The 23,222-nt window shown below is 45.0% G+C and overlaps 1 protein-coding gene across 1 annotated transcript in view; it reads left to right on the plus strand.

The window, feature by feature from the left end:
* The window catches only part of FKBP15 (FKBP prolyl isomerase family member 15), a 104,603-nt gene that overhangs the window by 12,400 nt on the left and 68,981 nt on the right, over positions 1-23,222 (plus strand). Inside the window, exons 2-5 of the mRNA XM_082263169.1 lie at positions 13,862-13,968; positions 14,147-14,234; positions 15,099-15,168; positions 22,049-22,123. Of these exons, the coding sequence (XP_082119295.1) occupies positions 13,862-13,968; positions 14,147-14,234; positions 15,099-15,168; positions 22,049-22,123 (340 nt within the window). The remainder of the gene's footprint in view (positions 1-13,861; positions 13,969-14,146; positions 14,235-15,098; positions 15,169-22,048; positions 22,124-23,222) is intronic.

The raw sequence follows: 23,222 nt of genomic DNA on the forward strand, positions 1-23,222 counted from the left end.
AAAAACCTCAGTTTTTGACCACATCTAACACTACCAGACATATCTCCTATGGCAGGGGCCATCAACCACTCCAACAACAAGGTCATGAAGCTCTCTGCCTCGATCCTGAAAGGATGAGGTTACAGAGGAAGGGTCTGTCGAACAGGGTGATAGACACCATTTTAGCAAGCAGGGATTACTTCAAATGGGACAATAATACTTATCAACAATATCTCTCAAGAAATATATGAAGAATATTTCTGGTTTGTTTGATTCTGAACATGTTCATTGAAAGAGCTGGTCACATTGACCTCTGTTCCATGTTCTTCAATGTAGGAGATGGATAGTCTGTTACTGGTGGTCTCCTGCTATTGTCTGTGTATTAAGATGTGATGTGTTTACACTTTTATAATATTGTTCTTCAGGCAAGCTTGCTAGTTAGTTCAAGTTAATTAAATCACTGTCATCTATTAGTTGCTAGTGGGAAAGTAGAATACTGTTTGTGTTGGTTGTTCCTTAGATATGTTATTTTTCTGTACACCATTTCATCTGCATATGATAATGAAATCAGACACTGGACCTGGTGGGGTATATAGTCGGTGTCAGTTTGTTCAATAAATGTTACAGATCTTATACAAGCTATTCTCAGCTAGTTTTGTAAGGGGGGCGGCTAGACTATCTGATATCTATGTTCAATACTGAAGGAAGCGGTATTCTGATGGAAGCACACAAGCACATTTTGGTTTGCGGTTCCGTTACAGGGACTATTCCAGCAATTTTAGATTTCTTACAGGAAGTTTCTGACAAAAACATTTCCCATAACACTTTCCAGGTCCAAGTGGTGGCTCTATCTTCCTGCCTAGACATCAGGTTGGCAGAAAATCCACTCAGAGGTTCCTTGTCTCGTTAAAAAGCGCTAGACCCACGAAGCTCAGCAGAATCCCGAAATGAGACCACAGGACTTAAAGGATTCCTCTCGCTACCCATTTAAACCACCGGAGGAATGCTCAGATAAGTACCTTACGCTAAAAACAGTACTCCTAGTGGCTCTTCTGTCGTCCAGGAGAGTAAGCCGAATACAGGCTCTATCTATGATGGAACCCTACTGTCTGATTCAAACGGTACTGTCTGATTCAAACGGATCAGATAATCCTCATCCCACACCCGGCTTTCCTACCAAAAGTCGCTTCACTTTCCACAGAACACAGAATGTGGTTATCCCCTCTCTTCCAGGTTCAATGGATAGCAAGAAAAGACACGTACAACAAGCTAGATGTAAGAAACTCTTATAGCTTATCTTGAGAGAACTAAGGACTGGCACAAAATGACAACATTATTCGTCCTCTATGCAGGAGTCAACAAGGGAGAACAGGCCTCAAAGTATGATGGCTAGATGGATAAAACGTGCTATACAGGCAGCCTACCAAGCACAAAACCTTGCCTCACCGAGCAGAGTCAAAGCCCAGTTGACCAGAGCTTGGGCATCTTCAAGCGCAGAAAGGGCCGGGGCAACACCAGAACAGATCTGCAGGGCAGTGACATGGTCAAGCCTAAATACCTTCGCAAGGCATTACCGCATCGACCAGCTATCCAGGCAGGACCAGACATTTGGTCGCAAGGTGCTCCAGACCTTGCCCCCTCTCTAGTAAGTATTGCTTGATACATCATCCTCTCAGATACTGCCCTGGAAGACGATTAGGGAAAACAGAGTTGGGTACCTGGTAACTCTCTTTCTAAGAAGTCTTCCAGGGCAGCACTCATTCCCGCTCTTAATAGTACAAAGGATTTTTGCGGATTCATAGTTTTACTGAGGATTCCTTCAATGCTTCACTAATACTGAGGCACGCAGGTATGGCTGACATTTTTATAATGGTGGACTATTGTGTTTCCTGTTTTGGGTGAGAGGAGCTTATCTCTCAGATGCTGCCCTGGAAAACTTCTTAGAGAGTTACCAGATAATTTTTTCTCAACAAAAGTTGAGTTGCGCTTTAAGTTCTAGGTCTGGTGCAGTGAATACAGCTTTTGATGGGAGTGCCAGCTGTGGCTTTTTTTTTTCTTATTAAGCTTGAAACTTGATAAAGTCCACTAAAGCCTGCCAAAAGCTTGTTTAAATGGATAGTTGGCACTTTCAATTAAATTTATATTCACTCAAGCTAGAATAAAGTTAGGAGTTGTTTTTAAAAAGTTCAAGAAACCTGTTCATTACTTAGCAGTTGCTTTTGAAGTCTAAAAACTGGCCATAGACGGATTAAAATTCCACCAGTTCAGCAGAAACCAGCCAAATTCAATCCATCCATATGCAGGCTAGTTGTACTGAAGTAGATCCATCAATCGACTTCAGTACAACGAGCCTGTCTTTTTTTTTTGTTGTTTTTTCGCCTGATCACTGCATTCTGCTGGTGGGGAAGGTTCCCTTCCAGCCGAACACAATAGCACTGCGGGAGGGTTTCCCCAATCAAGATTTACTGTGTTGATGGGGGAAATCTTAGCAATTTTCCACCACAGGTTGAAGGAAAGAAAATTGAATAATGTATGTTCTGCCTTAAGCCTTTTACACACGGTCCGTTTTTTTTCAGCTCAGCGAGCTGAACGGATTAAAAAAACGGAGGCACTTGCGGGGAGGTCTCTATACTAATGATGTGATCTTAGTACAGCGATCTCCCTGCTGAGCTATTGTGTTCTGACAGGGGGACCACGTTGCTGGCTGAGAGAGCTGATCGGATGCCGATTTGGCTGCTGGTTGCCCAGCATGCTCATTCGACAGAAGCCGGCTGCGACATTTGCTTCTATCAAACAGGAACCTGTACAATCGTACAATCAGGCCAAATTTCAGGCAGTAACTACTGTACTGGCTGATTTCAACCGATATTTGGCCCCTGTGTACAGGCCTTTACTTATGCTGCTTAAACTAGCATTGATAGGCAGAGATCAAATATTGCCCTTGTTTTTGGTCTTTCTGTATTTTTAAAGTGTGCCTATGGCTAAACCAAAATGCCAACTTTCTACTTAAAAGTGACATCACCAAAAATGCAGTATTTTAGGGTGCTTTTATACTGCTCCATTGATAATAAATACATTAAAAACGCATATGCATTTCCAGTGTGTTTTCTGGGTGCCTAACTCCCAGCATGCAGCTGTGAGACGTGACTCAAAACGCACCCAAAATGCAACTGTGGTGTGTTTTTTGACGCATTTTTATGCATTTCCATTCGTTTTAGTTGGGAGCAGCAATTTTGATGCAATTGTTATAAAAACTCACCAAAGATGCAGCATGCACGAACATTGCCTGCAGTGAAGTGGTGTGAAAAAATCAATATAAAAGTGATGCGCCAGATAATCAAAAAATTGTATCCATCAAACAGTTCATGTAATAATAGTGCTCGGTGTCCAAAGTGTTAGCAGGAAACCAACAATCCCATAAGGTATGACATACACCTCTTATGTGCAAATCCCTTCACCAGATAAATTGGCCTCTCACCTCAGCACAAGACCCAGACGGGTCAGCTACAGCTTGTATACAGAACCAAAGGGATCTTTTTCCAGCCTCTCAATCTCCGGAAACGAGGACATAAATATGGGGATAAAGAACAGAATCTAGTGCTCTCTGTATGCCGTGTAATGACCTTTTATTCAAGTAAAACAAGGTACTCACATTATACAGGCACTCAGCCGTGCCTGCTTGTATGGCAGTGAGACATGTAGCGATACCCGGAAGACTGTCAGCGTCAGGTGAGCAGGCTCCGCCCCCTATACGCGTTACGTCAGAGCGTTCAGTCTCTTCTTGACTTCTTCACCCCTACCGAAGAAGTCAAGGAGAGACTGAACGCTTTGACGTAATGCGTATAGGGGGCGGAGCCTGTGCGCCTGACGCTGACAGTCTTCCGGGTATCGCTACATGTCTCAATGCCATACAAGCAGGCACGGCTGAGTGCCTGTATAATGTGAGTACCTTGTTTTACTTGAATAAAGGTCATTACTCTGCATACAGAGAGCACTAGATTCTGTTCTTTATCCCCATATTTATGTCCTCGTTTCCGGAGATTGAGAGGCTGGAGAGAGAGATCCCTTTTGGTTCTGTATATCTGTATACAAGCTGTAGCTGACCCGTCTGGGTCTTGTGCTGAGGTCCTCATTTCCGGAGATTGAGAGGCTGGAAAGGGATCCCTTTGGTTCTGTATATCTATATACAAGCTGTAGCTGACCCGTCTGGGTCTTGTGCTGAGGTCCTCATTTCCGGAGAGTGAGAGGCTTGAGGGAGATCCCTTTGGTTCTGTATATCTATATACAAGCTGTAGCTGACCCGTCTGGGTCTTGTGCTGAGGTCCTCATTTCCGGAGATTGAGAGGCTTGAGGGAGATCCCTTTGGTTCTGTATATCTATATACAAGCTGTAGCTGACCCGTCTGGGTCTTGTGCTGAGGTCCTCATTTCCGGAGAGTCAGAGGCTGGAGAGAGATCCCTTTGGTCCTGTATATATGCTGATGCTGACCCGTTTGGGTCTTGTGCTGAGGTGAGAGGCCAATTTTTATCTGGTGAAGGAATTTGCACATAAGAGGTGTATGTCATACCTTATGGGATTGTTGGTTTCCTGCTAACACTTTGGACACCGAGCACTATTATTACATGGACACAATTTTTTGATTATCTGGCGCATCACTTTCTTTATATTGATTATTTGATTGTGAGGTGTGAACACGATTTAGTGTATGCTGCCAGTCTATATTATTATTTGTGCACATATTTTTACACTGCTAATTTTGCACTGTATTATTTGACACTGGAATTATTTGTTTGATTTACTAGAATCACTGTATGGTTTGCGCTGATGGCTTTTGTTTTATAAGTGGTATGAAAAGTCCCATAGTATTCAAAGGAAATATTTTTATTGTGTTTTTACCAAGTTAAAAACAATGCATCAGAGTGAAAGCAGACTTGTGTAATTGGAGACCAGTGACATTACTTCGGATGCAGCCCATTTCATTTACTAGAGATAGGTGACATCATTAAGAAATCAGTCTATCCTTTGATCAGAGACCAGTGACGATACTAAGACAGAGACATCGCTAGACCAGAGACATCGCTAAGACATCAGTCTATCCTTAGACCAGATTCCAGTGACAATACTAAGACATCAGTCTATCCTTAGACCAGATTCCAGTGACAATACTAAGACATCAGTCTATCCTTAGACCAGATACCAGTGACATTACTTCGGATGCAGCCCATTTCATTTACTAGAGATAGGTGACATCACTAAGAAATCAGTCTATCCTTAGACCAGATACCAGTGACAATCCTAAGACATCAGTCTATCCTTAGACTAGATACCAGTGACAATCCTAAGACATCAGTCTATCCTTAGACTAGATACCAGTGACAATCCTAAGACATCAGTCTATCCTTAGACTAGATACCAGTGACAATACTAAGACATCAGTCTATCCTTAGACCAGAGACCAGTGACATCACAGAGCGAAATCAGTCTATCCTTTGACCAGAGACCAGTGACATCACTAACAAATCAATCCATCCTTTGACTAGAGACCAGTGACATCACTAAGAAATCAGCCTATCCTTAGAATAGTGACGTCACTAAGCATGCAGCCCAGCAGTGACGTCACTAAGCATGCAGCCCAGCAGTGACGTCACTAAGCATGCAGCCCAGCAGTGACGTCACTAAGCATGCAGCCCAGCAGTGACGTCACTAAGAATGCAGCCGAGCGACTACTGATATCAGGCTTTGTAAGAGTATTTGCATGAATGGAGATGTATACACTTGCATTGCGCTGATTAAATCTGTTAAAATAGATTTCCTGCTTTAAAAAGAGCGTCTTTGTTCAGCTCCTAAAATGACAGATCCTTAATTATTTCTGCATTTTATTTGCACGGTGCTCCAATGATGAGTCCCATCTTGAAATAATATTTTGATTAGAGGGTAATTTTTGCTGTTTGAACAAAAACCTGTACAATCGGGCCAAATGTCAGGCGGTATCTACTGTACTGGCTGATTTCGGCCGATATTTGGCCCGTGTGTACAGGCCTTTAAGTATGCTGCTTAAACTAGCATTGATAAGCAAAGATAAACATTGCCCATGTTTTGGTCTTCTTTTTTTTTTTTTTTTTTTTTTTAAACTAAAATGCCAACTTTCTACTTTAAAGTGACATCGCCAAAAATGCAGTATTTTAAGGTGCTTTTACACTGCTCCATTGAAAAAGAATACATTAAAAATACATATGCATTTATAATACATCACTAGTGCAGTTGTGAGAGGCGACTCAAAAACGCACCCAAAATGCAATTGTGGTGTGTTTTTTGACGTTGACGTTTTTTTTTTATGCGTTTCACATTGTTTCAGTTGGGAGCTGCAGTTTTGATGCGATTTTGAAAAGCGCACCAAAGATGCAGCACGTTTAAAAACAAGCCACACCTGCAGCGCAGTGGTGTTGAGTCCTATAGTATTCAAAGGAAATGTTTTTTTCTTGTGTTTTTAGCAATTTAACCACTTTAATACAGGGCACTTTCAGAAACCCCCTTGCTGCCCAGGCCACTTTTCAGCTTTTAGCGCTGTTGCATTTTGAATGACAATTGTGCGGTCATGCAAGACTATACGTAAACCAAATGTATGTCATTTTTCTTCCCACAAATAGAGCTTTCTTTTTGTGGTATTTGATCACCGCAAGGTTTTTTTCTTTTTTTTGCTAAACAAATAAAAAAAATAAAATAAGTATTTTTGTTTATGTTCCAAAATTTTGTAAATGAATACGTTTTTTTTTCCTGCACTGACAAGCACTGATGAGGAGGCACTGATGGGCACTGGTGGGTGGCACTGATGAGGAGGACCCTCTCAGGCTCCCTGAGCACTGATTGGCATCCCTGGTGGCCATGGGTGTGCATCCCTGGTGGCCATGGGTGGGACATCCCTGGTGGCTCAAGTGGCATCCCCCAAGGGTCTGCACTGGTAATCAGTGCTCTGATTACCAGCACAGACCCCCCCCCCCCCCCTGTCAAGAGAGCTGCCAATTGGCTCTCCTCTACTCGTGCCTGTCAGGCGCGAACTGAGGAAAGCCGATCAACGGCACTTCCTATTTACTTTGTGAATAGCTGTGATTGGACACAGCTGATCACATGATAAAGAGCCTACATCATGGGCTCTTTACCGGGATCAGAGATGTGGTGTGTCAGAGTGACACGCTGCACCATCGATCGCCGCTCTGTGCGCCCCCAGTCAGGATAGAGCAACCACTTTGCGGCCGTCATTTTGCTATATGACGGGCGGGAAGTGGTTTAAAAAAAATGCATCTGTGAAAGCAGCTTTTGTTTATTTGTATACCAGTGGCATCACTTAGAATGCAGCCGATTTATTTTCTTGAGATAGGTGACATCACTAAGAAATCAGTCTACCTTAGACTAGAGGCTAGTGATGTCACTAAGAGAGCCCATCAGTGACGTCACTAAGAATGCACCCCCATCAGCTACTGATATCAGGCTTAGTAAGAGTATTTCTGTGCATGAATGGAGACATATACACTTGCATTGCATTAATTAAATCTGTTAAAATAGATTTCCTGCTTTAAAAAAAGAGCGTCTTTGTTCAGCTCCTAACAGGGCAGAAAGCCTTCAATTATTTCTGCATTTTATTTGCACGGTGAGGAGTCCCATCTTGAAATATTCTTTTGACTCGAGGGTCATTTTTGCTGTTTGAATGCCTCCAGTGTGGAGACGCAGGACAGGGATCTGGGAATGGGTAGCTGACCTCTCTTATGGTGGACTAACAAGTATCAGATGATTTGTAATAATGCAGTTAACATGCTGATGGAAGGCCAGACATTCTGCCCACTTTATAAACCGCTGTTGCACTGACCGGATGAGGAGATGCCTGTTTGCTGTTGGGTGCGTTTTCAGTGTGCAGCTCTCAGGGCAGAGAAGTGATAGATATCACATACGTGTGTCAAGCTCCATGAGTACTTTGTGTCAGCAGAACACTGGAGAGGAGGTAGCAGACTTCCAAATAAGATGTCCTGGATGTGGAGGAGCGATTACCTCTGGCAGGAGGTCCACGGGTCAGTTTGCTGAATAATTACAGGCTGTAGCAGTAAGGAGTCACTGAAGAGGTGGTTGGTGCCCCCTTAATTTGTTCTGAATTGTACAAATTAGCTGTCTTAGACTTTGCTTCTAGATGCAGGTCTTATTTAACAGAATGGGGTTGATTTACTAAAACTGGAGAGTGTAAAATCTGGTGCAGCTCTGCATAGAAACCAATCGGCTTCCAGGTTTTTTTTGTTAAAGCGGAATTGAACAAGCTGAAATTAGAAGCTGATTGGCTACCATGCACAGCTGCATCACATTTATATATAAGATACAGTATGTGTATTTCTTATCTGATTGCACTTATTTATATTCAGTATTCTATATTTCATGTACAAATGTGTAGATTTTTTTTTTTTTTTTGGATTGGCTGATAATCCAATCAAGCAGTTGTAGCAACCTGGCTATATGATTTCTGAGATAAGATCAATAAAGCTCCATTCACACCTGAGCGTATTTTTTTCGGGAGGCAGGCATTGACATCTAACAAAAACGCTGGAAATCAGCCCAAAAAGAAGCTCCTGTACTTTTTCAGCTACAGGCATTTTGCTTCAGGGGACATAACGCTCAGATGTGAACGGGCCTTTGAAATGAATTGGGCGTTTTGGATTTTCACAGATGAGTGTTTTATGAGCTGAAAAATGCTCAGGTGTGAACAGGGCCTTAGTCCTCTAGCAAGCCAGTCTGAGCAGAATGATAGACTTGCAATTTAAAAGTTGGTAAACCCAATTGCTACATATGTGTATATGTGATGTTTATATGTATGTGTGTATGTTTTTTCAAATTTGCCAGAAACCAGAATTGGGAGCATTTTAGGCCTGAGGTTGTCACCTGATCCAGCTCAAAACTGGTGAGGGCCTTAACAATAATCCTGCTAACAGACCTTTGTGAAAGTCGCTATTTGCATAGACTTGGGTACACCTCCCCATTGCAAGTCGTTAGGTTTGGTGATGGGTCATTTAAGCACAAGGCATTGTATTTAGGATTGTACCTGCTCTCTCCATATTTCAGGGAGCTCCCCAGTTCTGCTCTCTGGGAGACTATGGTTACACTAAATGTATAAAGATCTATTGCCTTCAAGCTCATTTTGCCCTTAATGGCCTAGAATTTTAAATTGAGGCCCCAACTGTTATGCCATTTTGCAGCAGAAAAACTATGGGAAATGCTTTAAAGTAGAACTATGGGCACATTTTTTTTTTTTTTTTCATTTTAAATGGCGTAAGGGAGGACTATAACCCGTCAGTTTTTTTTTTTTTTTGCCATCTGTGTCCCATTGCAGGGTTTTACCTTCACTTCCTGTCCCATAGCCAAACAGGAAGTGAGAGGAAATCAGTACAAATTAACCACTTTAAAGACCGAAAGGATTTGCCCCCTTCCTGACCAGGCCCTATTTTGCGATTCGGCACTGCGTTACTGTAACACCCCAAGTACGAAAGGGGTTACAGTCGTCTAGGATAATCCGCTCCCGAACACTAGGACAGCTATCGACCACTCCAATCCGCCATACATGAAGCCCATACAAATAATCCCCCCCCCCCCCCCCCAAGTACGAGACAAGGCTCCGTATTGAGGTCAAGTGAGAATAACTCTCTTCTACTCTTTTATTGAAAGAAACACAGCATTTATATACACCTTGAGAATACAACATGAACAATGACTGTGTAATTACATCCCTCAGTAGACAGCCAGGTGAGCTCGTTATCGTTAACATACTTATCAAAAGTCTCTGACCCGAATTAACATACTGTTCTATTTTAGACAAAAGCACTTAATCAGTAGACATTCTTTAGGAGGGGCTGCCGGAAACAATCCCCCCCCCCCCTCACTGCAGCTAATACACATTGATTAGCAGACATGGTGTCTCTCATAGTTCCTGGATGCCCAAATTAGGAGTTGCACTTCCTGTGCCTTACAGTGTATAGGAATAAGATAGATCTCCATATTTCCTGAGAAATATTGGTAATGCATATTACTGTCCCATTTGAAGTAGTCCAAACCATGTTCTCAGTGTACACTAGGCCTGCACAATATTGGAAAAAAAATATATTGCAATATTTTTTTTTCAACAATATATATTGCGATATTGAGGGACCCGTCAATCCAGGCTAAAGTCAACAAGGGATTGGGAAGGATGCTGGGAATGGAAATCATGAAGCATGCAGGCAGCCTTCTAAATTTTAATTGCAGATACAGGGCACTGGGCAGGTCAGGGTTAATAATGGTACTCTCAAATCAATTACTCAGTCTCGGTGACAGTGTGGAATCTATCGGATTATTCAGTGACAGTCTTTCTCACAGTGGTGGTAGGAGGCTGAAGCGGTGGACTAGGAGCCGGGAAAGGATCACAGCACAGCCGCATACACTGACTCCCGCCCCACACGTTCAGTGGGCGGAGAGTGAGACTCACTGAACGTGTGGGGCGGGCTGCAGTGGGATGGATGTGTGAGTTCTCCTCTGAGTCCCTGCCTAACGGAAATCTGTGAGTCGTCCTCCGAGTCCCTTCCCCCTGCCTATGCAAAATATCGTGACCTCGGCGATATGAATATCGCCTACGGCCGCAGAACGATAGTCGATGTCATATCGACTATCGTTCAGCCATAGTGTACACCACCCTCCCGTTCACCCTACATCCATAAAAGATGCAGGGTGACTTAAACATAAGAAAGCCACACAAGGCTGGACATGGTGCCTCCCAACCTCTTTAAAGGAATTTGGGGCCCACAACCCCCATGCCAAAAGTGACTCCTGTCACAGTTACTTTAACGAACAATTGCGTGGTTGATCCGTTACAGTACAGTTTTGCATGACTGTGCAATTGTCAGTTAAAGTAATGCAGTGCCCTATCGCAAAAAATGGCCTGGTCATAAGGGGGGTAAACCTTCCGGAGCTGAAGTGGTTAAGTCTCTTTCTGGAATAAAATTTAGCTTATTTCTATATTGTTAATTACCAAAGTGTTATAATCTTTTTATGGAATTAGGCAGGTGTGCCCTGAGTAGACGTGGCCCCTTGAAGATTTATTTAGTCTACTGAATTCGTCTGAATGTTTAATTTGATTTGAATTGTGCAAGATTTAGTGCCCATTAACACTACATCTATTAGGCTGGGTTGCTCAGTGCAATGACAAGCGGAAATCCATTGTTTGTTTCCAATAGGCCCACTTCACACCAGTGGGTTGCATTGGTGTGCACATTGTGAAAACTGTACATGCTGCATTTAAATGCATTGCAAACACATTACAGATTGCTACAACACACTTTATGATACAATGAAACCAGAGATTGGAAACAAAAATGGTGATTGTGATGGTCTGGGGATAAAACATATCCAGGGAAACTTCAGGCGCTTGATATACAGTGCATCCGGAAAGTATTTACAGCACTTCACTTTTTCCACATTTTAAGTTACAGCCTTATTCCAAAATGGATTCAACTATTTTCCTCAAAATAATACAAACAATACCCCATAATGACAATATAAAATAAGTTTGTTTGAAATCTTTTTGCAAATTTATTAAAATAAAAAACTAAAAAAAATCACAAGTACATAAGTATTCACAGCCTTTGCCATGACACTCAAAATTGAGCTCAGGTCCATCCTGTTTCCACTGATCATCCTTGAGATGTTTCTACAACTTGATTGGAGTTCACCTCTGGTAAATTCAGTTGATTGAACATGATTTGGAAAGGCACACACCTATCATCTATATAAGGCCGCACAGTTGCATGTCAGAGCACAAACCAAACCATGAAGTCCAAGGAAATTTCTGAAGTCAGGATTGTATTCAGGCAGAGATCTGGGGAAGAGTACAGAAACATTTCTGCAGCATGGAAGGTCCCAATGAGCACAGTGTCTTCCATCATCCATAAATGGAAGAAGTTTGGAACTACTAGGACTCTTCATAGAGCGGACCACCCGGCCAAACTGAGCGATCTGGGGGAAAAAGGGCCTTAGCCAAGGAGGTGACCCAATGGTCTCTCTGACAGAGCTCCAGTGTTTCTCTGTGCAGAGAGAAGAACGTTCCAGAAGAACAACCATCTCTGCAGCACTTCCCCAATCAGGCCTGTACGGTAGAGTGGCCAGACGGAAACCACTCCTCAGTAAAAAGAACATAACCGCCCGCCTGGAGTTTGGCAAAAGGCACCTAAAAGACTCTCAGACCATGAGAAACAAAATTCTCTGTTCTGATGAAACAAAGTTTGAACTCTTTGGTCTGAATGGCAAGCATCATGTCTGGAGGAAACCGGGCACCACTCATCACCTGGCCAATACCATCCTCACAGTGAAGAATGGTGTTTGCAGGATTATGGTGTGGGGATGTTTTTCAGTGGCAGGAACTGGGAGACTAGTCAGGATTGAGGGAAAGATAAATGCAGCAATGTACAGAGACATCCTTGGTGAAAACCTGCTCCTGAGTGCTCTGGACTTCAGGCTGGGGTGAAGGTTCATCTTCCAACAGGTCAATGACCCTAAACACATAGCCAAGATAACAGTAGAGTGGCTATGGGACAACTCTGTGAATGTCCTTGAGTGGCCCAGCCAGAAACCAGACTTGAACCCGATTGAACATCTCTGGAGAGATCTGAAAATGGCTGTGCACCAACGTTCCCCATCCAGCCCGATGGAGCTTGAGAAGTCCTGCAAAGAATGGGAGAAACTGCCCAATTTTGGAATAAGGCTGTAACCTAACAAATTGTGGAAAAAGAGAAGCTCTGTGAATACTTTCCGGATGCACCGCATGGTCTTGAGGAAAGAAGGGGATGGGGGAGATATAAATGAAACCTTTTATTTTCCAATACAAAAGCTAAGATTAGGAACACGGGGACTAAGTGGAAGGAGGAAAGTTCCAAACTAACCTTAAAGTATAATTTTACCAAAAGAGTAGTGGATGCAGGGAATAGACTTCAAGCAGAGGTAATGAGTCAGTCAACAGTAAGTGCGTGGGACAAATCTACTATATACTCGGACAAAATGGGAAAAATTAATTTTAAAGATCTGTCAGGCTCGATGGACCACTTGGTCTTTTTTTTTTTTTTTTTTTCTTCCGCTGTAACTTTTATATGTTAAGAAAAATACTTTTTAGTTCCTGTTGAAAAAAAAAAAAAAAATATGTCAACACCGTTATGTAAAAAAAAAAAAATGAATAAATAAATTGCACGTTGTTGCAACACAAGGTGTTTAACCACTTGCCGACCGCCAGCAGTACATATATGCCTATTTTTAGCACTGATTACTGTAGTAATGTCACTGGTCCCCCCCAAAAAATTTTAGGTGTCCGATCTGTCCACTGCAATGTCGCAGTCCCGCTAAAAATCACTGATTGCCACCATAGCTAGTAAAAAGAAAAATATATATATAAAAATTACATAAATCTTTCCCCTAGTTTGTAGACGCGATAACATTTGCGCAAACCAATCAATATACAGTTATTGGGATTTTTGTTACCAAAAATATGTAACCGAATACATATTGGCCTAAAATGATGAAAAAAAATTTGATTTTTAATTTTTTTTTTTATTAGGAATATAATATAGCAAAAGTAAAAAAATATTTGTTTTTGTTTTTTAGAGTTGTTGGTCTTTTTTGTTTTATAGCGGAAAAAATAAAATTGCAGAGGTGATCAAATACCACCAAAAGAAAGCTCTATTTGTGGGAATACATTTTTATTTGGGTATAGCATCGCACGACAACAGTCCAGGAGTGGTTAAAGAAACTGATATCTGTGCACAACAATTTAAATGCAACTGATGTGAATCTGGCCTTTAAAGTGTATGGTTTGTTTTTGTTTTTTTTTTTTCAGGGCAAAACTGGCCTCTCTGTTTGGAATGGATCAGACTGGATCTGCCCAAGGAAATGAATCCTTTCAGTACACAGCACCTAAGCAGCCTAAGAAGCCTGGGTCAGCAGGTGAGCAGCAATGCTTTTGGATTTGGGAGGGGTCCCCAACCTGAAATTTAACAAGTTCCTGAAGTAATTGTGGGGAACAGCAGGGAAAGGGGGGGGGGGTGACAGGAAGGGAGGCGACAACACTGGTTTCCCAAAGCGATATCCGGAATGTTCTAAGTTCTATTTTTTCTTTTGTCAGGTGCAAAGCCTTCCAAACCTTCCGGAGCACCTTCTGCAGGCCCGGTACCCTCTGTCCTTTTTGCCACAGCAGTGCATGCTTATAAATAGTAAGTTGTTTCTTTTTTTTTTTTGGTTTGTCTTGGCGACAATCCATCCTTGAGGATCTGGTCTCTTTGCCTGTCATGAAAGATTTAAACCCCAGGTTTTAATTTGGTATCAATGCCTATCTTATGAGGATGTCTTACATTTTTTGATAGTTAGACTGTCTTCCCATAGACTATCTGACATACACCAATCAGCCATAACCTTATGACCACTGACAGGTTAGGTGAATAACATTGATTATTATCATTACAATGGTATATGAAAGTTGTGGGATATATTAGGCAGCAAGCAAACATGCGATCTCTGATGATCATGAATGCATTATGACCATGCTAGACGTTTAGGAAGGTTCTACTTTTGGATAGAAGATATCTCTTTGAGCAGGACAGGACAGGTGAGGAACCTTGCAGCATTTTCTAAAGCTATCGGCCTCCCATTTTTGCCATGACAAAGTTCCATGTCACCTTTTGGATGAAAGATTCGAGGTTTGGCTATTAATGGCTGGATCTGGTAAGGATTTAACATCCATGGGGCACCCACAGACACCACTGGCTGCAGTTTGACAGGAGAATTGGCCACTGGATAGCCTGGAATCCTGTGGTAACTCAGAGAAGGGTGCAGGAGCTGTCTGTAGCACACTTTCTCTACTCCTTACAGGATTGGTTTTCACTCCTTTTTACTGATTTAAATGACACCCTACAAGCTGCAATCCTCCACGTCAAGGCAATCCTCCGAGCCCATGATTTCTTGAATTAACTAGCAGAAAGGCGATAGTGTGCATTAGTATTTATTTTTCAACTGCTAGTAACCCCCGAAGATTAGAGACTGACAGCACAATTTATATGTGCTTTGTTTTGTATTTGCAGTGTGAATGGCCAATATGTCAAACAAGGCAAGTTTGGAGCTGCTGTTTTGGGAAACCACACTGCTAAAGAGGTGAGTAAATTCTCATGGACTATACCATTACCTCTGCACATTGGGGTAAGTGTTTTTCACGTGCCAAAAGTAAACCTCTCATCCCCTTAAAGGATAAGTTCACCTTTTCGGACTGAATTTCAGTTTTCATAATAATTAGAAGCTTTTTCCAATGTCATTTCTGGCCCAGCTATCCCAATGTGCTTTTCTCTCACTTACCTCACCCCACAGAAGGTTTAAAATCTTGACCGTTTATTTGAATTTTTAAAATGATTTTAAGATTCCATCACTTCCTGTAAATCGTCTCTTTGCATTTACTTCCTGTAGTCCATCTCCCAGAAGCCTTCACTTCCTTGTTGCATCACAGAAGAGGGTGTGATAGGGGGGTGTTCACCACTCTGGACCACACCTCCCACATTACAATACCACCTTTCTGTACAACCTACCCTTAGATCTTCCATCAGCTATGTAGTACAAATTGAATGGATTGTTCAGGTTTTTCCTCCTATTCCAAAGTTCTGGTAAATCTAAAGGAAATTGTACAGAGTGCATAGTGTATAGCCATCTTTTTTTTTTTTCAAGAAAATAAACTTTTATTGAGCACATAAATGATCCAAGGTGCAAACAGTAACAGAAGAAGGTACAAAACGCAAGTGGCATACAGAATATACAGAAGGGTTCAGAACTTCGATCAACGCATAAAAGCTCAGGTACCAAAAAATGCAAAAATAGTAGAGTGAGCACATTGCAAACATCTTAGCTCAATCACATCATAACTGTTGAGACAACTTTGACACATACAGGAAAGTAAGCACAATGTGTAGGGTCAGGAGTAGTAAACTAACAAACCAAGGAACTAATGGTGGGAAAGGGAAAGGGGAAAGAGCACCACTGAAGAGCAACATAGATCAGAACATAGCACCAGCATTAGAAATACCCTGCTTATCCCATCAAGAGTCTGTCCATCACCAGCTGGGGCGGGGCCCGGGTCGGATCATCCAACCATGGTTGCCACAAGGCGGAAAACTTCTTATGCGCCCTACGATGTAGGTAGGTAACTTTTTCTCTAATCAACAGTTTGTTAACCTGGTCAATCCACTGCGCCGTCGTTGGGACCCTGGAGGAAATCCAATATCTCGCAATTAGCTTGCGCGCCACATAGAGCAGTCTAAGTACCGCCGTATGGGCATGCGGGGTTAATGTTTCATCCTCCAGTGCCCCAAGTAGACACACAATCGGATCTCTAGGCAATGTAAAACGATAGACTCCGGATATGGAGTCAATGACCTCGCCCCAATATCTAAACAGTTTGGGACACCTCCAAAGCATATGGATCAGCGTTCCCTGGTCCCTGTTACATTTGGGACAGGTGTCACTGTCCCTACGCCCCCATCTGAACAACTGGACCGGAGTGCGATATGCCCTGTGAAACAAAAATAAGTGAGACACCTTCTGCGACGCTGACACCGAGACCAGTGGGATCGAGGAGAGACACAGCTCCCATGTCTCACCATCAATAGGTCCCAGGTCCCTCTCCCACCCAGCTCGGGCCGGAAGAGAGGCCGGGTTCTGCATGGCAGCCAGCAAAGTGACGTAGACCCGAGAGATCATACCTCGTTTGTCAATAGACCTAAAAACATCTATCGTCAGTGAATGTTCCACCAATCGAAGGGGGACCGTCCGTGACTGGACATCTAAAGCATGCCGCAGCTGAAGGTATCTAAAGAACAACTGCCTAGGGACCTGAAACTCACTCTGGAGTTCCCGAAAAGACCTCAAAACCCCATCTCCGCGGTAAATCTGTGCAAAGAAAGCCAGTCCCCGGGACTCCCAGCACCCCACTCCCTCCAACCCAGACAACTCCCGATAATTGGAGTTCCTCCACAGTAAGGTACTATGAAAGAACCCCTGTATTCGCAGCATTTTCCGCACAGAGTGCCATAAAGTAAGGAGAAGCCTGACAGTCGGGAGCGAGACCTGCAAATGCGTGAAACCAGCGTCCAAATGCGCAAATGCAGTGTACGGGGAGCCAGGGGGAACCAGGAGAGCCCGGATGGGATCCGCAGGATCAGGCAAATCCCAACCTCCCAGATGCTGAACCTGAGAGGCAAGGAAGTACACCCTAGGATTAGGGACTGCCAGACCCCCACTGTCCTTACTCATCTGAAGTGTAGTCAGTCTAATACGGGCCACCCGTTTCCTCCAGATTAGATCGCGAAACAAGGATTCCACACGCAGGAACCAGCGTCTCGGGATCCAGAGAGGGGCGTTGTGGAGTACATAGAGGAGCTGAGGGGCCCAAATCATCTTTACCAGATTGACCCGTCCCGCCACCGACAGAGGGAGTTTACACCAAGCGGTACATTTAAGTCTAAATTTATGAAGCAGGGGCACTAGGTTAAGTTCCAAATAACGGCCGACATCCGGGGTCACCTGAACACCCAGGTAGTGGAACTGGTCAACCACTCGGACATCCCTAGCCCTTTCCGGCAGGGGGGCCAAGATGGGGTCCAAAGGCATAAGGACCGACTTATCCCAGTTTATTGAGAACCCGGAAAAGGAGCCGAAAAAGTCAATCAAATCCATGACCTCGCTCAGCGACCTCCCCGTGTCCCCCAGATAAAGGAGGGTATCGTCGGCATATAGGGAAACCACGTCCTCATGAGGGCCCCGTCGGAAGCCAACAATCTCCGGATGAGTCCGGAGACGAGCCGCGAGCGGCTCTAAGGCCATGGCAAACAACAAAGGCGAAAGTGGGCACCCCTGCCGAGTGCCCCGGAACAAACAGAAGGGTTCCGACAGGTCCCCGTTGACCCTAAGTCTGGCTCTAGGATTGGCATACAACAATTTAACCCAACTAATAAAGGTGTCCCCCACTCCAAAACGCCTCAGCACCGCCCACAGGTAAGGCCACTCGACGCTGTCGAAGGCCTTAGCTGCGTCTAACGAAAAGATTGCTCTATTACCAGGATTATCCACAGGGAGCTGAAGGTTAAGAAACAGGCGTCGCAGGTTCAGAGCCGTAGCTCTCGTGGGGATAAAGCCCGATTGGTCCCTGTGGATAATGCTCTGCACTACTGCGGACAGTCTAGTGGCCAGTATTTTAGCTAATAGTTTAACGTCCGAGGTCAACAAGGAGATAGGTCTATAAGAGTCGGCTAGCATAGGGTCCTTTCCAGGCTTGGGGATCAGTACCACAATGGCTTCGCACATAGAGTCAGGCAGGGTCCCTCTCCGGAAAGCGTCATTGAACACCCTCAAGAGCACCGGGACCAGCTGCTCAGAGTATCGGCCATACACCTCAGATGGCAGGCCGTCCGCACCCGGGGACTTGCCCCGTGGGGCGGCCTTTAGTGCCATTAGAATCTCGTCCGCAGTTAAAGGAGCATCCAGGCCCTCCGCCTCCCGGGCAGAGAGCGCCGGCAGGTCGCAGGTGTCCAGAAAATCCTCCACCACCCGCTGCGGGGCCGACACCTTAGAGGAGTAGAGATCCGAGTAGAACTCACGTAGGACCCTAGATATCTCAGGAGTGGAGCTCAGCAGGGCCCCCGAAGGGTCCCGCAGAGCGGTAATAAATGCCGCTGGCTGTTGGGAGCGAACCAGCATAGCCAACACATGACCAGTACTCTCCCCCTCCTCAAAATGCCTCTGCTGTAGGAAAAAACGCTTATTTTCAGCCCTTTGCAAAACCACCGTCTTGGAGAGGGACTGGGCTGCCAACCAGGAGCGTTGAGACTCCTCCGAAGGGTCATTAACATAAGCCGCCTCCGCCCTGGTCACCTCTTCCAGTACGGTGTTCTCCCATTCCTTAGTAGAAGATTTAATGTTATTTATCAGATAACTAAACTGCCCCCTCAGGAAGGCCTTAGCAGAGTCCCACACCACCCCCAATGCAGCCGTATCCAAATTAATCGTCAGAAAGGAAGTTAGTAACGGGGGTATGGGGTCAGGACTAGGAAATAGCGTGAGCCAGAAAGGGTTCAGTTTCCAAAGGGGTCTCCCCGACCTAGACGGCAGAGACAGGCTGATCCGGAGCGGAGCATGATCCGAAACCAATCTCGGGCCATACTCAGCCCCAACCACCAGCGGCAAGAGGGCCGGATTGCCGAACCCCATATCAATGCGGGAGAGGCCAGACCGTGCAGCCGAGTAGCAAGAGTACACCCGGTCACCCGGATGCCCCATCCGCCAAACATCCGTCAGTCCCAACTCCCCCATCAACCGAGCAAAGGGAGACCCATTGCCGATCGACTGAGGGGGCCCGGAGCGAGGGGTAAATCTGTCCCAATAGGGGTCCAGGGTGGCATTAAAGTCACCAACAACCAGCAGAGGGACCGCAGGAAGGCCAGCAATCCTCTCCGCCAGCAGACCAATGATCCCAGCCGAAAACGGCGGAGGCACATACACAGCAATTATTGCGCAGGACAGACCCCCAACAGTACACACTAGCATAACAAATCTACCCTCGGGGTCAGCATAGGATGATGAGCAGGCAAAATTAACCCCCCGCCTTATCAGCAGACTCACACCCCTGGAATATGTAGAGTAACTAGAATGGTATTGATGTGGGTACAAGCCAGGGGCCAAACTGGGAGGGGGGTCAGCAGCTAAGTGGGTCTCCTGCAAGCAAACAACGTCCGCTTTTAGTCTTTTCAGATTGCGGAGGACAGCAGTTCTCTTCAGCGGATTGTTCAGGCCACGCACATTCCAGGAAACGCAGCATAAAGTATCAGCCATGGTCATTCAAGAGGTATGATGGACACGAAAGGATGTTGAAGCAGCGGAAGTCACTACATCTCAGGACAACAAAAAGGGGCAAGGAGGGACGTGGAACAGAGGGGGGCATCAGCCAGGCACTGCGAACAGCAAGGGGTAGACCAAGTCTCCAGCAGGCACAGATAAGGCTCCAGGCATCCGGGCAGGAGGCCCAAACAGGGGCAGCAGGGTTGCAATAGTCATCTCCAGTGGTGAGGAAGAGGGTGCAAAACAGGACAAACAGGTGCGGGGAGGGGTAACAGTCAACAGAAGGTTCGGGATCCTTAGAGCGCCCACCGCCAACATGGTTCAGTGAGCGTCGGTCATCGGCAAAGTCCGTCCAACCAGGACCCATAGGGGGGAAAATGGTGGGAGACGCAGCTGGCATAGCAGTCTCCACTAGAACAGCGTTCAAGACCACCAAAGGTGGTAACTGTAGTCCGGGTAGATAGGGCAGCCTCCGCCCATATAGGGGTATCACGGGGACCACCCGATCAGCAACAGTAGATGCAGGTCACAGCTAGGCCACAGGTTAGGCCTCAAGGATCCCCTGGCCGTGGAGACCGGTCGGGGCGCTGCGCCCGCCCCTCCACCTCCACCCACTGTGCCGCAGCCGACGGGCTTTCAAAGAATTTCACGCCATCCCGCGCCACCACTCGCAGCTTAGCAGGATAAAGCATAGCGTATTGCAAATTCATCTCTCTCAACCTCCTCTTCACCTCTCCAAACCTCGCTCTCTGCCTCTGCACCTCTGCGGAGTAGTCCGGGAAAAGAGAGATCTTGGAGTTGTCCATCGCCAACTTGTCCTGTAGGCTCCGGGCCTTGGTTAGGATAACATCTCTGTCCTTAAAATTAAGCAATTTAAAAATGAAAGTGCGGGGAGGCGCTCCAGGAGGGAGGGGGCGCATGGGGACTCGGTGCGCTCTTTCCACGGAGAACATGGGAGTGAAAGAATCCCGGCCAAAAGTTTCCAGCAGCCAATTCTCAATAAATGCAACAGGGTTCTTCCCCTCAGCCCTCTCTGGGATGCCAATAGCTCGCACATTATTGCGTCTCATCCGATTCTCAAGGTCCTCCAGCCTGGCCGCCTGTTGGGCAGCCAGAAGTGCAGTATTTTTAACCTCCCTCTGAAGGGGGGGTAAATCATCCTCGATGGAGCTGACCCTGCCCTCCACAGCCGCAGTGCGTTCCCTGAGCTTCTGCATATCATGCCTTATGAAAGTGATTTCAGCCTTAACACCCCTCAGCTCTACAGTAAGAGCAGCAAGGGAGGTGTTACTGGTGGTGACTGCGGCCATTATGTCCCTCAGGGTGGGCTCAGCATCAGGCACAGGGGAGGAGGACTGGAAGTTACCTGCAGTGTCCCAGGCAGAAAGGTGCGCAGAGATGTCACCCAGCGGGGCTGTGTCGTCGGCATCTGACTGCGGAGGAGGAGAGATAGCAGGAGCGGTCGTCACACTAGGGGCCGATTTTGTGGCAGGCTTCGAGAAGAGCTTCTGGGCAGCCTCCTTATGTGAAGGCTTCTGTGTGCCTCGCTGCAGCTGGGCGCCATCTTGGGCTTGGCGGTCAGGAGCATGGCGGCCGGTCGTCTGCCGAGATGACATGTTGCAGCGGCTCGAGGGACCCACCTGACAGACCAGGAGCTCCGGGGATCACAGAGGGACGAGTCCCACGAAAAAGATCGGATCGATCGGGTGTCCAAAAGGATGATAGCACAGGATGTTCGGCGGAGCGAGAGCTTCACACGTCCGGCTACATCCGCTGCTCGGCCACGCCCCGTATAGCCATCTTTAAACAAGTAAATAGGAGGGAATGGACGGAGACATTCAGTTGTCAGGCCTCATTCTCATCTCCACGTAGCGAAAACTCACATTCCCACATGAATTTGTTTTGGAGTGTTTTCACTCATCACACATAGGGCATCCCATTCACGTGAATGGGCTGCTCTACGTGTGACAATCGCCCTAGAGAAGCTCCAGAACTTTTTTTTTTTTTTTTTTTTGAGTGGAGCATTGTGCGTTTTACGCAGTTTTAGCTAGTGCTGACCTAACAATTTGCCACTTTATAATTTTTATCCTCTTTGTGATGTTCATGGAGGCATCGTCTTTCTCTGACTCTTCTTTTTTTTCTTTTTTTTTCAATCCAGTACAGAATCCTTCTCTACATCAGCCAACAGCAGCCGGTTACCTCTGTGAGGGTCCATCCAGGATTTCTGTTCACAGTATGTATGATTTTATTAGTTACAGCTAAATGTTGGAACTTCAAGAAGTCTGCTAGATACAGAGTGGAATTACATACATGATTACTGGTTTACCTACAGAAAGATTTATTTTTAAATTCTGCTTAGTCAGTCTAATTAACACATCTTGGCTACACTGCATTTTCTTTTCGGTGTTGCTGATTCCTTTGTCAAAAGATAATAGAATCCGCGCTAAGGAATCAAAGGATATAGATGTGTACTAATAAGCTGCAGCCTCACTTAAACTATAGCCAAAAAGACTATATAAATAGATGAGAATGGAGGTGATGGCGCTGCTTATATTCTAAAGTGTAATTGGGTAGATATACTTATGTAAACATATATCATCGGATGAATTGTATATAGAAAAGAAAATGGCCACAAAGGTGGCGAAGTGCAATGTGCAAAAATGTGCTGAGATAAATAAATGTGTGTGTGTGTATATATACAATATGCAATAGTGATGAAAATAAATAATCAGCAAAATGAATATATAAACAGCTATAAATAGATCAATCAATGAATAATATAAAATGACTCAAAAATCGCGATGATAAAAATTATTAAAATAGTGCGGGAAAACATTGACCAAACCGGGTAGATGTGCAAATATACAGGGGAGTATTATATAAAGTGCACCAAAAAGTGATAGTACTAATTAATATATAAAATAAGTTCGTGGACAGAAAATTGTGCAAAAGCAATGAATGTGCGGGAAACTTCTTTCCAAAGTGTGACAATAAGTGATGATCAGTCAATTCATATACTAGAATAAATCCATAAATAGGTGAGTATACCCAGAGAGATAGGTGGGCAGTGACTTACGGTGACCCCCAAGGTGGGTGACTGGTGAGCTGCAAAGTGGCTACTGATGAAAAACCTACTCACCAGATGTACCCACCCCACACAGGGGTATAGAGCGGGTCCTGGAGATATGCCTCGCTGGTCTTTACTCTGTGTAGTGGTTCCCTTCCTGGGGGAGAATGTGGGGTCCGCGGGGTATCGCAGGTATCCTAACGTGGGGTCCAGTAATAGGGTCCTGTTCCAATGTATCCGATGCTCCGTGGAGGGATCTAGTATG

Source organism: Pelophylax lessonae (genome assembly GCF_965119305.1).
Source record: "Pelophylax lessonae genome assembly, chromosome: 7".
NCBI lineage: Eukaryota > Metazoa > Chordata > Amphibia > Anura > Ranidae > Pelophylax > Pelophylax lessonae.